The sequence below is a fragment of the Uloborus diversus genome, chromosome 4, assembly GCF_026930045.1.
Source record: "Uloborus diversus isolate 005 chromosome 4, Udiv.v.3.1, whole genome shotgun sequence".
Classification (NCBI taxonomy): Eukaryota; Metazoa; Arthropoda; class Arachnida; order Araneae; family Uloboridae; genus Uloborus; species Uloborus diversus.
The window spans coordinates 38,087,541-38,103,267 of NC_072734.1; the positions used below are offsets into that span (position 1 = coordinate 38,087,541).

General features: G+C 38.0%; 1 protein-coding gene across 1 annotated transcript in view; it reads left to right on the top strand.

Annotated features, from left to right (window-relative positions):
• The first annotated feature begins 4,630 nt into the window (after window positions 1–4,630).
• LOC129220046 (plexin-B-like) overlaps window positions 4,631–15,727 on the top strand; it is a 62,547-nt gene continuing 51,450 nt past the window's right edge. Inside the window, exon 1 of the mRNA XM_054854386.1 lies at window positions 4,631–5,908. Coding sequence (XP_054710361.1) covers window positions 4,631–5,908 — 1,278 coding nt within the window. The remainder of the gene's footprint in view (window positions 5,909–15,727) is intronic.

Below are 15,727 nucleotides of genomic sequence, written 5' to 3' on the forward strand. Positions count from 1 at the left end.
AAATTTCTTAACGAAACACATTTAAAACGTATTTATACGAAATCAAAAAAGATTAATCTGTCATATTTTTAAGTAAAATAATGTTTGTTATCTTTTCCCTTATTTCCATTCTTTATAAATTATTGTAGTATGATTGCTGAATACTGCTGTGTGCAGGTAAAGGGCAGTAGCTGCAAATTTTTCATTTTTCATTTATTTATTTATTTATTTATTTATTTATTTTGCATTTTTGTCATCTATTCTACATTATCTTTATTGTAGAAGCTCGCTTATTTGATTTCCGCTGAAAAAAAGGCACGAAAAAAACGTCTAATTCGAACATTTTCCTATTGTTAGTATTGAATCTACCACATATTTCTTCAAATATCTCGAAAACTTATTTCTGCAGATACTGCCGTTTGCCTGCACACGGCAGAATATTCTTCCTTTGTTATCATATTATTTGTTTTTCTCAGTCGCTCATGCCTTTCCCCCTTCGTCTTCAAATTAAAATGAGCATCAACTTTAAAATTTCGAATGGGAACCTCTTTTTTGTTACAAACTTTTAATCAGCATTAAAATGTAATCTAGTATACTAATACCCAGTTTTCGTGTCATTCGGTACAGCCGTTACTTTACACTACAATGAAATTGTGAAATCATACTTCATAGCATTAAATGGTTTTTGACGATTTTGCTTCTAATTAGTACCTAAGCAACCTTCGTTACGGTAGTTTGTTTTTTTATATAAAACTATGATTATGTTCAAAAAAAATCGTAAGTTTCAATAATTTAAAATTCTATCAGCCTAATAGGGTGTCCGGACTACATGTCTTAATTCCTACCGAAAATTACCCCTATGGTCTGGATGAAAGCAAAAAGCGTGGGAAAAAATCTTATCAATTTTTAAATATAGACTTCCGCATCTTACTTAAATTTAATTTGATTCTTAGATTTTGTCGCGATGGTGCCCACTCGGCTGTTGTCCCTTTATATACTTTTTTTTTCTAAACAAATGTAGATGTTCATTTATTTTTAACTTCAAAGTTGGAAAACATTCAGCTTGTTTAGGTATTCGGTGAAACGGAGTCATTTTCTTGACCAGACTTGATCTCGTAATTTTCCTAATTTTTGTATAATCGCGTTATTCCACAATATTTTTGACCTTTCCCACGTTTATAACGTCTATATAGCTCTATTCTTGTGCAAGGTTGTCAGTCAAGATGATGGAGCAGTTCCTCCTAATTGTTCTTGTAAACAAGTTTATTTTAGTCTGAAAGCTGAGATATAGAGATTCCTGTAGCATATTGCGTATTCTTTTTAAAATGATTACCAGCAGCTGTCGGAGCATACGGCAAAAATGAGACGATCAAATAATGCGAGGGCTCTAAAAAACAAAAGGCGGTTCTTTGTGTGATACCTTAATGTTGTTTCTCCCATATAATTTTCTCTTTGATTTCCCTTTCCAAACGCCTCTTTTCGCACTTCCGAGACATCCTGTTGAGCCCGAAGAATTTTAATCGCCGATTCCCATGCCGTAACACCTGTCATGATGTTCCTTTTCGCGCTTTTGTGCGCGTCTTGTAAGCTTTTATTCTCGGGCACCTATTAAGCCACGGCCATAGCCGGCAATCTTTCGCTGACTGCCCTTTTCCAAATAGCCAAGCTGAAACAGCAGGTAACATGTCTTTAGAGAAGAAAGTTAAAAAAAAAAAGAAAGAACAAAAGATCATCCAGACGCTCGGACCTTTCTCTCCAGAACTTAGTTCGTTAACTTCGCAATTTTGCCCTAACTGGCAATGACTCTTCGACTGTGTGTAATTTCAGCCATTCGCAACCACTGAAAAGAACTGGTATCTCTTTCATTATGCCTCTACTTCTTTAATTTTCCTTTTCTCTTTTTTCCTGTTCTCTTCCTCCCCTTACTTCTTTATCTCTGTCAAAGGGAACCAAGAACAGAAAAGATTGTACATTTCACCCACCGAAACAAAAACACGGTCTCCACAAAGCGATTATTATATTGTGGAAGAGATTCGTGGTGTTGCCATTTTGTGCACGGGATTTAATAGTCGTGGATGTTCCACGGGTCATCTGCAGACAAACAGCTCCAGCTGCACAATTCCTTCTGTTTCTTTCCTCCTTTGTCTTCTCTTCTAACGCGCATGTGGCTCGGCCTATTTATTTATTATTATTATTATTTGTAGTTCTCTACGACCATAACTGGGTGCCCATCTGTCAGAGGTCAAGTTTATTCCTCTTTTTTTAACATCTCGAGCTCGAAAGAAAAGCGATAGTGTCTAGATTTCGTGTTCGGACAGTCTTATTGCACTTTTGGGATATAATAACTTAGGTTTTATTTGTCATTTTGAACACCAAAAGCGAGATTTATGATATTTATTTAGCTTGAACTTCTTTTATTTTCAATAATTTTTAGAGAATTGCCACATTAAGGGAGGCCTCAAGCATTTTAACGTTTTTCACTGTTTTCTTTACCAAAATACCCTTTTAACTCTTCGTGTGCGGGAACATTCCCATTGCATCAGTTTAGTTTTTTCCTTCCACTTTTTAAGAAATAGAATACACATTGCATACATTTCGATTTAGGGGGATAGAGCATCGTAATTTTTTTTCGCGGAAACACGAGTCGCTAAGTAAGGAGTTTTATTTCGATCATTCAGACTCAAAATAGCTATAAAAGTTGAATTTCTGCAAAAATCTAATTAATTGTTTTTTAATGGCATATAACTCTTAAGTTTTGCAAGCAAACTTCTATCTTTTGAAATAACCTTTTATTGCTGGATTACAAGGGAGGCGTGAATGTTTAAGAGGGTCCAGGACACATTTTGAAAAATAAAATTATTAAACAGTTTCGAGTTTTGAAATTTTTTGCACTAATTAAACATTTATTTAATAAGCAAACACATAAAAAAATTCAAAAAAAAAAATTATTTAAATTAATTTTTTTAATGGGGTTGTTTTAAATCGCTATAACTCAAAATATCTTTGGTCAATTTTCAAATTATTTTCAAAAACATTATGCAAAAATATTTAAGTTTTAATTTTTATTCGGCGTTTTAAAAAATATTAGTTCAAAAAAAAAAAAAATATTTGTGTCCCGGACCCCCTTAAAAAAATTAAAGTAAAATTAACGATGATAAACAAGTCAATTTATTTAAATCAATGTTTTTTTTTCTTTAAATCACTTGATTTAGATCAACGAACCCTGGTCCTTCAATATCTTCAGTCTTTTATAATAAGTGTCATTATCAATGACGGCTTCAGTTCTTGAATTTTATACGAAAATGAAATAATACATGTATCGCCAAAATTGTCTTAAACATTTAGTGACGAATTTATGCGTAGGTAAAGTTATTGTTCAAAAGTTAACAGAAAATTCTTGAAATGTTCTAAAAAGAATGCTGTGATAATGAATGTGACGCGAACAGTGTATTCCAAAGTGCGAAACATTCACGCTTATTTAATTGCTTTAAGTGATTAATTGATGGGGAAAGCATGCTGCATATTTCAGATGATGTATTTCCCAAAACCATTCGGACTCCACGTAATTCGTCATATCACTCATTATCTCCGTAATAGTGCTTTTAACGGCATCCAGTCGGTCTTTCTTTACAATTAACTCCCATGTTTATGCTTGCTTTAATTAAACGTAAGCTATTCCTACCCTTTTCAAAAACCTGGTGCATTCCGGAAAGCATGCTCGCTACTGCAGCATCAAAACGTAGCATTTTATGTTTTTCTCTTTCATTTAACTTTCCGATGCTCTAAGATGCTGCAGAAATTGTCTGTTAAAACCGGTTGCCAACGAACAATGGGAGATAATGGGAAAATTGAACTGATGCCAGATTTTATAACTCAATCGTGCAAGGCAATAATTTTACCTTCACATTTGGAAATGGTGCCGTAACGGAATGATGCATCGCTGTTGGAATCGCTTTAATTTATCAGGGAACTTGCAACAATAAGCATGTTTAGTAGTTGTAACTCATTTTAATTAGAATGTCAATAGTTTTGAATTGATACGCTGGTTACAAATGTGCGAAGAGCTTCTTTTTTATTTTATTAAATTCTCTTATCAATTATTTCTCCAGAATCCGTTATCCGAATGGAATTTTATGATTGATGTTTATACAAAGTTTTTTTTTTCCCCTCTTTTAGTAGTTTTTGCACTAACAGTGAGATATGCAAGCTATGTTTTAGCTAAACATTGAACAAATCACTTGGGACAATAATTGCGAACGATTCTTTTCAATTTTGTTACCACCATCGATTTCCGTTTTACATTTGATTCTTTCATGAAGAATTTGTTCTACTTTTGTTTAGTACAGACGTTTTTCTACATTTAAAAGTTACACAAATGAAAAAATTACATTTTGTGCTAAAAATTTGATTGTGCTCAGTATAACACAGCGAGATTTCTTTCTTACTTTTTTGTGAAGTATCCGAAAGTGTATAGTGTTATAGAGATGAATCGCCTTACGAATATCTATAAAATGCATTTTTGTCACCTTCCTTATAGAGTTCTGTTTTTATTTCAGGTATGAGTTAACCATAGGATGCCGCTACTTGCATTTAATCGGCGATGGACACAGTGCTTAGAGTGCTGAGATCCTAAAAGGATCCAGTGGCCGTCATGTCTTCGACCATCTTCACACAACTGGAGGACGGGGACGACGAGCAGGTGCGCCTGTTTTACGGAGACCCAAAGCCAAAGCGTAAACGGAGAACCAGACAGTCAATCCATTTTCGGAAAGATGGCCAGTCATCGAGTTTCGTCAACCTCTTTCACACCATCTTGTTGGCAGCGTGGGCCACCAGCATTTGCCAGGCGCAGATGCACGAACTCGGTGCCGTCGTCGCGTCTTACCGCACCTATAACGATTCCATCAACTTCACACACGTGGTGGTGGACTTCCAGACTGGCCGCGTATACGTGGGGGCCACGAATTGGCTCTACCAGTTCAATGCCAGCCTCGAAGTGGAGGCCAACGTGAGGACTGGTCCCGTGGAAGACAGCATCCAGTGTTTCCCGACGGGCTGCTCGGACCAGCAACTGTCCGCGGTCAACAATGTGAATAAAGTGCTAGTCATTGACCGCGAAGCAGGCATGCTCATAGCATGTGGTAGTGTACACCAGGGTGCCTGCCGGCGGCATCAGCTGCAGGACATAGGACAGCACGAGAAGTTGATTCCAGTGCCAGTTGCAGCCAACGATGAAAACTCTTCAACGTACGCCTTCATCGGGCCCGCTAGGTACTCGGGGCTCCTGCCATCGCGCGTGCTGTACGTCGCGACCACCAATAGCAGGCTCGGCCCGTACCGGGACGTGGTACCGGCCATCTGCAGCCGAAGTTTAGAGTCTGGGAAACTGTTTACCATCATCGAGCGTTCTTTCTCGTCCATTGCGCGCGTCGATGTCAGCTTCCATTTGCGTGATTACTATCTAGTGAACTACGTGCACGGCTTCGATTCGGGCGAGTACGTCTACTACGCCACCGTGCAGCGGAAGTCGCACCTCAGGGCCCTGGAGGAATGGGGCTACATCACCAGGTTGTCTCGCGTCTGTGTGTCCGACGTGGGCTACGACACCTACACCGAAGTGACGTTGCAGTGCCTCGGCGAAGATGGTACGGATTTCAATTTGCTCCAGGACGCCGCCGTGGTGCGTGCCGGCGGAGATTTAGCCGCCGACTTGAGAGTCGATCCCGGTTCTGACGTCCTGATTGGTGTGTTTGCTTTGAGCCGAGATCATACAACTCGGCCGGCAGCGTATTCTGCAATATGTGCGTTTTCTTTGTCGGAAATCGAGCAGCGATTCACAGAGAATATTCATATGTGTTACAACGGCAGTGTGCTCACTAGAGATATGGATTACATCGCTGGAAGCATCAATCAGTGTCCGGAGCCTGGGGTGAGTTGTTTTTCTTAGCATTATTTTGAAATATGATAAAGTATATTTTTTAACCTGGAGTCGAACAGACAAACTAATTTCTGAAATAAATTTGAACTTATCATTAAAGTTGAGTCATTGTAGGCCATGGTCTAAGTTAGGTGGCATTTTCACTGCCTGAATTTTTTGTTAACTAAGTCTACGAATTCGATTTTAACATGTTGCATTTGTTTCAGGGGGAGTTTCGCGACGTGTACTGACGAGCTTTTTTAGTTTGGGGAGAAAGATTTGACTGACGGACTTTCCCGCGCTGTTAATGTAGCTGTGGTTGACTTAAGTTCGCGCATTTTTGCTAAAGGTCAAGCATACGTAGCTTTAAGCCGTCCCTAGAGGGGACTAATAATCAGTAGTTTAGACCACCACAAGTTACTTAATATTCCTCACGATATAAACTTTCTCAAAAAAATAACAAGATTGCGAAATTTGCCGTCTTATGATCATAATAAAGACGTCAATGAAAATTAGCTAAAACGGGTAAAATAAAAAAAAAAATTATTATATAAAAAGAAAAAACCCGACTGCGTCAAAACCAAAAAAACTAAAAAGAAAAAAATATAAGCCAGTAGTTTAGAATTTAATTAAGTATTACTGAATAACTACTCCATTGAAATAGTTTTATAATCGATACACACATAAGACAAATCAATAATTCAAAAGCAGAATAGAAGGATCAACAATCGGGGCCCATTCCTTTTTAAATCAAGGAACCCCGTGAAATTTGAACGGGCCCCGACTGTTGATCCTTCTATTCTGCTTTTCAATTTATGATTTGTCTTATGTGTGTATATCGATTATGAAACTATTTCAGTGGTGTAGTTACTCAGTAGTACTTAATAAAATTCTAAACTACTGGGCTTATATTTTTTTCTTTTTTGTTACATTTTGGTTTTTACGACCGTCAGGTTTTTTGTTTTTATTTAATAATTATTTTTGAATTCCCTTTCGGGACCTCGCAATTGCGACATAATAAATCCGCCCCTGGCATGTCTTACGGAAGGATTTATGCTTGGGAGCGGGGGGGGGGGGGGCGTTGAGCGAGTGATCGCACACCGTTCACCATGTTTAGTCACGATATCGTTCTCGTGTACTTTTTATAAAAGTGAAAGGACAGCACGTAAGTATATTCCTCTGTAGTTCTTTTTTTTTAACGCAGGAAAAGTGATTTAAAAAAAAATAAAAAAAGAAAAAACATATAGATAAAAGAAAGTTATCTTTTGGTGAGGAAGAGAAAAAAGCGCGTATGCGATCGAAAGAAGCTTCGCCACATAGAACAAAATTTTTAATTTTACAAACTTCGTTGTCAAAAGTGGTTAAAAAGAAGGTGTGGTTTCAGAAGACATGACATACCTTAGAAAAATTAACTAAACAAATTCCGTATTAAAGTACCCGAAAAAGAAACTTAGGCTTTTTTAAATATTTTGAACAAAAATATTATTATTTATTTATTTTTATTTATTTATTTATTTATTTTTTGAAAAGTCTCAATTTTATGTTGTATATTTGTATAATATGATTAGACGTCATTTCTGGACTCAGCACTTAAGAAATCGTTCGAATCAAAAACCCCGAAGCCTGAAAAAACACAACCATCGTTAGTAGAGTAACTAACACGAGAAAGGCTTGTGTAAGAGACAAAACTGTGACTTTTTTTTTTCTTCAATGCTTTCTATTTTTTTTTTCTATATTAAGTACCTGTCATAACATTCTACCTTGATATAAAATAATGCTTTGCATAAAAAACGAAAAAAAAAAACATTAATCGAATAAAAACACTGTAAAGTTTTTTCTCCAAGTTCCAACATCTCATGAAAAAATCAAAATTATTGTAGCAACTGTTAAATCGTAAGATAACACTAATTATATGTGTTTTAGAGCGTTTTCAGGAAACTAATGGCAGTTGATCAAATATGTTGAACAAAAGCAATTGTTCCAGAAATTCCTGTTTCCTTTTTTGATGACAAATGATCTTTTCACTCAGTTCGTTTCTTTGGGAAGCCTCCCAAAAAAGTAATAAACTGCATCCAAAGCCGACTTTAGTTGTCCTCATTTTATTTCTGCAGTGTATTTTCAAAATTAATGATTTATTTTATCGAAATGCTCTTAAACTCTTATATCGCTCTGCATTTCGATAGGAAAAAATAGAAATAAATATGCAAATGCAAGAAAAAAAAGAAAAAGAAACACATACCCCCCCCCCATATGATACAGCGATTAACGAATTTGCTTTGGTCGTGTACATATTTTGCACTAAGTTATTTCGTAATTCTTTACTAAAACGATATTTATCCTTTTAAAAAAAAATCGACAGGAAAATAAATTACCTTTTTAAGCTGTTATATTTTATCTCGCATTATACCTTAATGCTAGTCAAAACAAGCTCTAACTTTATAAATTGCATTTTGTGAACTATAATATTCTACGCTAAACCTTACCTTAATGCTAGTCAAAACACGTTCCAAATTTTTAAATAGGTAGTAATTTTCAAAAATAGGTAAGTAGTTCTTTCACTTTACCGTTTATGCTTGTGAAAAGTAGTAAATCCGCGTTGATTGAAAAAGATTTAAAGCTATTACTTTAAAGTTGCATCGAAGTTCAAAAGATAAACACCTATTTGCACCAATGGTAAAATTCTCCAACAAATGATAATGGCGGATGAAAGCATGAGATTACTCACCTTGAACCGAGAAATTGCCCCCTTTTCAGATATTCCTAGGAAAGAAAATGTAACAAAAAAAAAAGCAGGTTGTTCTGTTTTAATAAGTAATACTTTACCTCCAATTTCCAGTACATTACTTTCCATCCCTTGCGCATATATCGAGGGGAGAGGGGCGGGGGAGAACGGCATCCACAGAAACATAAAATTTATCTGCGCCCTCTACCGCTAAGTATTCAAATGAAAAAAAAAAGGCATAAAAAGAGCTTGTTTAATGTAATCTTAAGAAGTGTGGGGTAAAGCTCCTCACTGGGGCTTGATATTATAAAGCGCACACATTGATTTTTTCTTTATGGTTGTGTGTGTGTATGTTTAAAGGTAATCTGCAGAGGAGATGTGTACAACAGCTGTTCCCTCGTTTTGCCTCCTTTGCGATTTTATACGAGAAGTGCTTGGAATCTGATTTGAAAAACTAATGCGAGGAGTCGAAATTTAGAGCTATTTTGATTTTCTTTTCCCTCTTTTTCTAGCAACCGCAATTTGCGTGGGGCGCGTGCTTTCTTTCGTCTTGCACTTCTGTTTCGTGCAATTGATTTTCCCCTCCCGTTCAGCTTTTTTTTTTTTTTTCTCTGCCTGAGTGGTAGTTTTTGTTTTCTCCTATTCATACAGTCGTTTTGATTTTTTAGTGTCGAAGATTTTGGAAAAAAGTCTCATTACCAAATGGATTTATGAACGTTTTCAAATGATGTTAAAACTGGTTCAGCAGTGTTTCTTCGAGTTATCTGATCACTTCTCTTTCGGAAAGCTAAGATTTTTTACATTGGTTGCAACCAAACAACCGACCTTTTGTTCTCATATTTGGTAGCAAAGGCTGAGACGAAGTACACCCGGACCCGTTGCTGGAGCTACATCTTAAAATAGATTACGAACCACTAGGACTTGATCGGATGAATTGCTATACTAATCAACAACGTTTATGACTGAGGTTTGGACTCGGGTTCCTGCTCTATCGCCTGTGCCCCTCATTCTGCCCGATTCTGTAACATCGAGCGCCTCTGACTAACTTCGCTATCGTTTTCGGCTCGGTCACGTGACAAATTCAATATTTGATTGGTGAATCGGAGGCAATTTCGTTTACGTGACTGGTCGATAATGACAGTGGAGGAAGTTCGTCGTTTGCTAAAATCGCTTAGACAAAATGTAATTGTCCAGTTTTTCTGGAGCACAAAACGCAAGCGAGTTTACATCAAAATTTGTATAAATACGTGCGCACTGCAGACTATCCAAAATGCAACACCGTGAAGGAAGCACCCGAGCAGCATGAAATTTGCATCATGCGGTTTAATGTGCAAGTGATTACATTTTAAGCTAATGCTTGTTGTCGGACGAATCACTCTTCTTTCTCGGGGATTAAATTCCAGGGGCTTGCTCAGAAATTTTGGGGCCCGTCTCAAATGACTTTTCCGGCCTCCCTCCACATCGGTTACCCCTACGTCCCTTCATTATTTCCACCCTCATTTAAAAATCTCGGGCCCCTTCAGCCTCGGACCTGGGTCAACAGGTGTCCCTTCTCCCCTCCCACCCTCCTGTGCACTCTTCGATTCCGGAGGCAGCGTGGAGAGAGTCGGCTCAACTGTTGTGTAGTGGTACTTTTCTCCACCTCGCCGTACCTTTTAGCGTACAGCTTTAGGCTGTACGATACGGAGGGCCCTCCGCACATTGAGCTATAACACTAAGAGGAGAGAGAACTTCCCATTCTCCTACACTGAGGCTCACGGTCTGAATTTCGAGCGAGTTTGGCAAAACCAATTGCATTATAAAACATCTTGTTTAATGGCAAAAGACCGCTTCTTTTGCCACAACGATTTGAACGTAGTAAGGATTTGAAAATTGCATGGTAAAAGGCTCTACAGGATAAAACTCGAGTTTAAATGTTAAAAGTGCGATTATTTTGCCATACTCGCTTGGGCAAAAAACGGACCGATTAGTTCGCTCTCCTCTTAGTGTTACAGCTCAATGCCTCCGCATGATTGGGATTGGGGGTAGACAGCGTTCTGCTGCCGTGGTGCGCTGGTCAACTAGCGGCAGCTCAGATTGGATATAACTCCTTATGTGTAATCCTGACACACTGCGAGCTAATATGTACCATATCTCGTTGCTGTGCTGCCGTTTCATGTGTGTAATGGTTCTGGTTCCTACTTCCGCACCCCGTAGTACAAAATTACCTGGTCTCTTACCAGCGATCACTCTATATCAGAGTGATTGTTGCCTGTTATTCTTCCTTGCCCTCAGGGCTCGTTTTAAGAAGGCAATGCACGATCACATGTTGAATGAAATAGTCATTTTCCAACCATATGCATTGTTAGCTTGACTCTCCCGTTCTCTATATCTATCGTCCATCGAACATGTCTGGTCAGTGATCGAAGATTGCCTAACCCGCTATGCCGCACCCGCGGGAACACCAGATGAGTTACGTGTGGAAGCATGAACTGCCATTCCTCAACAACGCATCCAAAACCAAAGCCTCATTTCATTCAGTGCCGCCGGCGTACGGCAGCGATTTATTGGCAGACATGCAGGCAGCACTCATTGCTGAATTTTTCGCCTTCTTCACGTCAAAGAAAGCTTTATTTCCAATCAATAATCATTGATACTATGTGTAATCTTTGGAATAAATTTGGCTTCGATACATTTTTTCTACCCTTGGTGTTGCATTTTGAACAGCCAGCTGCGTGCGTGTAGAATGAGTGTATCGAGGGGCGCCCCGAACTTTTTTGGGAGGACGGCAATTGTCAATTTGCCGAATGGAACTTTGAATTTTGTCGAAAAACAATCATTTTGCCAAGTGAAACTCCAAATTTTGCCGAATCGTCCGACAAAATTTGCCGAATGATGAGATTTTTGGAAGGCCACAGTGACCTTCCGTGACCTCCTACGGGGCTATCACCTTTCGGGTGTACCTTTCTATTGTGTGTATGCAGTGGCGTACCTAGCATGGGTGACACCCGGGGCGGTAATTTGCTGTGCCCCCCCCCCCCTACAGACCCAAAAAGAGAAAAAAGATTTTAAGTGGGCTAATGTACGAAAAAAAAGTAAGGATCCCCGGGGGTTTAAAGACCAGAAATTTTCCAAACTGGCAGTCTTAAAAATGCATTTAAGCTTCACATTTTCCAAAAACTTACAATTCCGCTTTGAGTGTCATCCCCCCCCCCGGATAGCACCCAGGACGAATTGCCCCTCCCGCCCCCTCCTACGTAGTGACTCCATTTGTATATCTTTGAGTACCTTTTGAGCGTACCTTTCTACATGATGTGTTCAAAACGTAATTATAATTTCAACAATAAAGTAGGATGTTCATTAAAAAATTTGACGAAAACGTGTAGGTAGAATCTCAACCCGTCATTCTCTCCTCTTTCGATCTCCCTTATCATGCACATGGTCTGTCCGGTGAGTAAAGTCAATGAGTCGATTACAAGACATTTATTGATCCGACTGTTAAAATACCGGTTAAGATTTTAAACCAGACTCTTCCTGATTAGATATATTGCTTCCAGTGAGATTTGCTTTGTTGTTTTGCTCTTTGTTGATTGCTTTAAAATGAAAGAGTCAGGGTTGACTTCTTCCTGAGAGTAGGGGTGCCCACCTAGGGGGGGGGGGTAGGATTCATGGCGTAGACAGCTCCATTGAAATTTTTAGAGGGGTTGCTTTGAGAGATATTTTATTCAATATTTTTTTTTTTGGGGGGGGGGGGCTCTTGCTTTGGGGGAGCGGGGTCTTTACGATCTCTAGGGAGGTGCGCCCTTGCTCTTAGGGAGATGGGTACCCCTGCCGGAGAGCCTTGGTGCAAGTCTCTTTGACTTAGTCAACTCTCTCAAGATGATAAAAGTGATGTTATTACATGTTAGTTTTCAAGTAGGGGACAAGAATAAGATGAGGAAAGTCAGACCAAGACTGTAAGGCGGCAGGGAATAGTTGTCATCTCTAAATATCTGTTATCTATCGTGTAAAAAAATACTAATCTTCTTTATCTTTATTACTAATAATAAAGCTCAAAATTTGTCGTGATATCTGTCCGGATCTCTATCGGGATATCTCTCTGTGACGCGCATAGCGCCTAAACCGTTCGGCCGATTTTCATAAAATTCGGTACAAAATTAATTTTTAGCATGAGGGTGTGCACCTCGAAGCGATTTTTCGAGAATTTGATTTTGTTCATTTTCTGTTCCAATTTTAAGAACATTTTGCCGAGCAAATTATCATAACATGGACGAATAAATTACCAAATTTTCATGGGCGAGCAAATGAACATAGTTGAAAATAAAGGGCTTGATATCTGTTCAGGAAATGATGGCAGAAAACAAAAAAAAATGGGTACTGGATGGAGATGAAAAATGTTATACACAACGAGTTTCAAACATTTGTTGAAGCACTAACAATAATTTGCAATTATGAGTAACTTTGTTAGCATGAATTAAGAGAACAGAAAGGTGTTGAAAATGTATTGTTTGGTTTAAGAAAAATTAGCGCGAAAGTTCCAAAATTTCTTAATATTTTAAATAAATAAATGAATTGTTTCATTTTTCTTGACAGTGGCGGATCTTTCATGTTGCAAATGTTGTAATTGCGAGGTTACAAATGTTGAAAATGTGTTGTTTGGCATAAGAAAACTCAGCCCGAAAATTCCAAAATTTCTTATCAATTTAAGTTTTTTAAGTAAATAAATGACTTTATTTATATTTCTTGACAGGGAGGGATTTTTCATGTTGCACATATCGCAATTTCCATGAGCCCTCTATTCCATAGTTGCCCCGTAGAAGATTCAAAAATGCACACGATAAATGTTTTACATAGTTTTATGACAGACAAAGGGCCCCCAAACCTGTAGATCTGCAACTGCTTCCTGAGTAATTTTTTTCGGAATCTCCTGCCCCCATGGATGATGCTATTGTTTTCTCGTATCTGTTGTTCAAAATCGGTCCGGTGTATAGCTTCACCACTCAGAGATAAGGGAAGCAACCTATTAAATGTTCATATTTTGGCTATTGGATATTGTTAATTGACCCTCAAAACTAAAAAGTTCACCATCGCCGAATTTTAAAACACCGTGGTTGATTTTTAATAAATTTTTAAAAATCCACGCGCAAAAGTGATTTCTTCTGAAACGTCACGAGCTACGTCACAGGGCGCGAATGGGCAGCCTCTCGCCGAAGATCCCTTGTTTTCGCTAGGGACATTTTGTGCGCGCTGATATTTATATTTTTTAGAAATTCAATAGTCCTTTTGAACACACTATGGAGACCGGATTCGTTAAAGCACAATCTAAATAATCTTCCTCATGTAACATCAATGATGATATTCGAATATTTCCGAGAGGATGAGAGGTTTAATGTTCCAGAAACGCGAGGAGTTAAATGCGAGGAGATAAGCCTTTTACGTTTCGTCTTCGAAGTCGAATGCGTGACCTTCGGTTTCCCCCCTATCAGAAGAGCGCATGACGTCACTTCCTACGCCATTTGACGTCACAAGCGCTTTAACTTTAAAAATTAATTTAAAAAAAACTACTTATCGTATCGCAAAATTTTTTTCACCTATGATGTTCATACATGTTACTCTATCATATAAAAATAAAATTGAAAAATCGAAAACTTCCCTATTGAAGCAGAAACGAACCGCCTCGTTTAGTGAAAAGTACGAGATCGCGTTGCAGTAAAACCTTGATTGCTTGCGATTTCTCTGCAAACGTGATCTCGCTGATGCTACCTATTACAAAATGAAGTGATCCGTTTCCGCTCCGAGTTCATCCGCCATCTCTCCGTGGTCAAGCTATGAAACAGTCGGTTGAGGCTCTACTGCATTGCAAACGAAAAAAAACAAAAATTTTAAGAAATGTATATAATGCGATGTATGGCCACATGTGGAAGCGTTGTTTGTTTAGAGACCATTCTTTGCCGACGTGTATAAAAAAGGTTTTGAAGTTTTTAATCACAATTAAAAATGAATAAGAAGCTTTTCGAAGCTTGAGAGTAATTTTTATTTTTGAAGCAGGTAATAGAAACAATTAGAAATAATGATCGTTTTTGAAAACCCAAACATGATACTGAATTTAAATGCATAAAAATAATTAATTTCGTAATATGAAAAGTTATGAGTTTATAGTAAAGAGAAACAAAACAACTGAAATTTCGTGCAGACTTCAAAATTTTATATCAGAAACTTTTTATTTACATCGAAAAACACGTTTTGTGGTGTTTTGTGACACTAATTTAATAACTAAAATCAATACTAAAATTCGCACCTGTTGATTTAAAAAGAAACGTTAAGTGTAAAGACAACTGTTTTATATCTTACTAGCCGCCTGCGGCGACCAGCTGGTCCGCCTTTTTACGCCATTCTTGCCGCCTTCGGCGGCTGCTTAGACAATTTAGCGACGGTATTAATCAATGTTTTTCTCTTTTTTCTCAATATTATCATTCGCCTTTTTACACCGATGTTGCCGCCTTCGGCGACTGCTTAAACAAATTTCGTGGCGGTATCAATCAATCTATATCTATGTATATCATTAGTAGTTTGAATAAAATATTTTCTAAATCTATCTCCAGTTCCGTCGTTTGGAATATTTTTAAAGGAGGGGGAGACACAAACGACGTACTCTTCATGCAAATTTTGTCGAAAAATAAACGAAAAGCACTTCCACTTCTATGTGAAAGCATTGTTTTCTCAAAGTCATGGTGCGTGTGTGGGGGGGGGGGGCACTGACACCCCGTTGAAATTCCTTAAATGACGGGCATGCCTCTTTCTTGCTGTCCATCTGCTATACGGAACTCTATTGTCTATCTATCAATCTATACGATCTGCGCATATCTACCTCCTGACAGTACAATCTTTTTCTATTTATATAAGAAGTATTAATTCGAAAACAAAAACATTTTTTTGTCCACTCAACCTCTATCTATCTCTGTATACCTAACCTAACCGCCAATTCGTAACAGAAACGAAGATCATGCAAAAAATCGCGGGCTTTATTTATTTAATCAAAATAGCCCTCAAAAATAAAGGCTCTATGTTCACCGTAGTGTTCAAAAAGTAGCGCTTGCAAGAAAAAAAAAAAAAAAAAGGTGAAGAGAAGG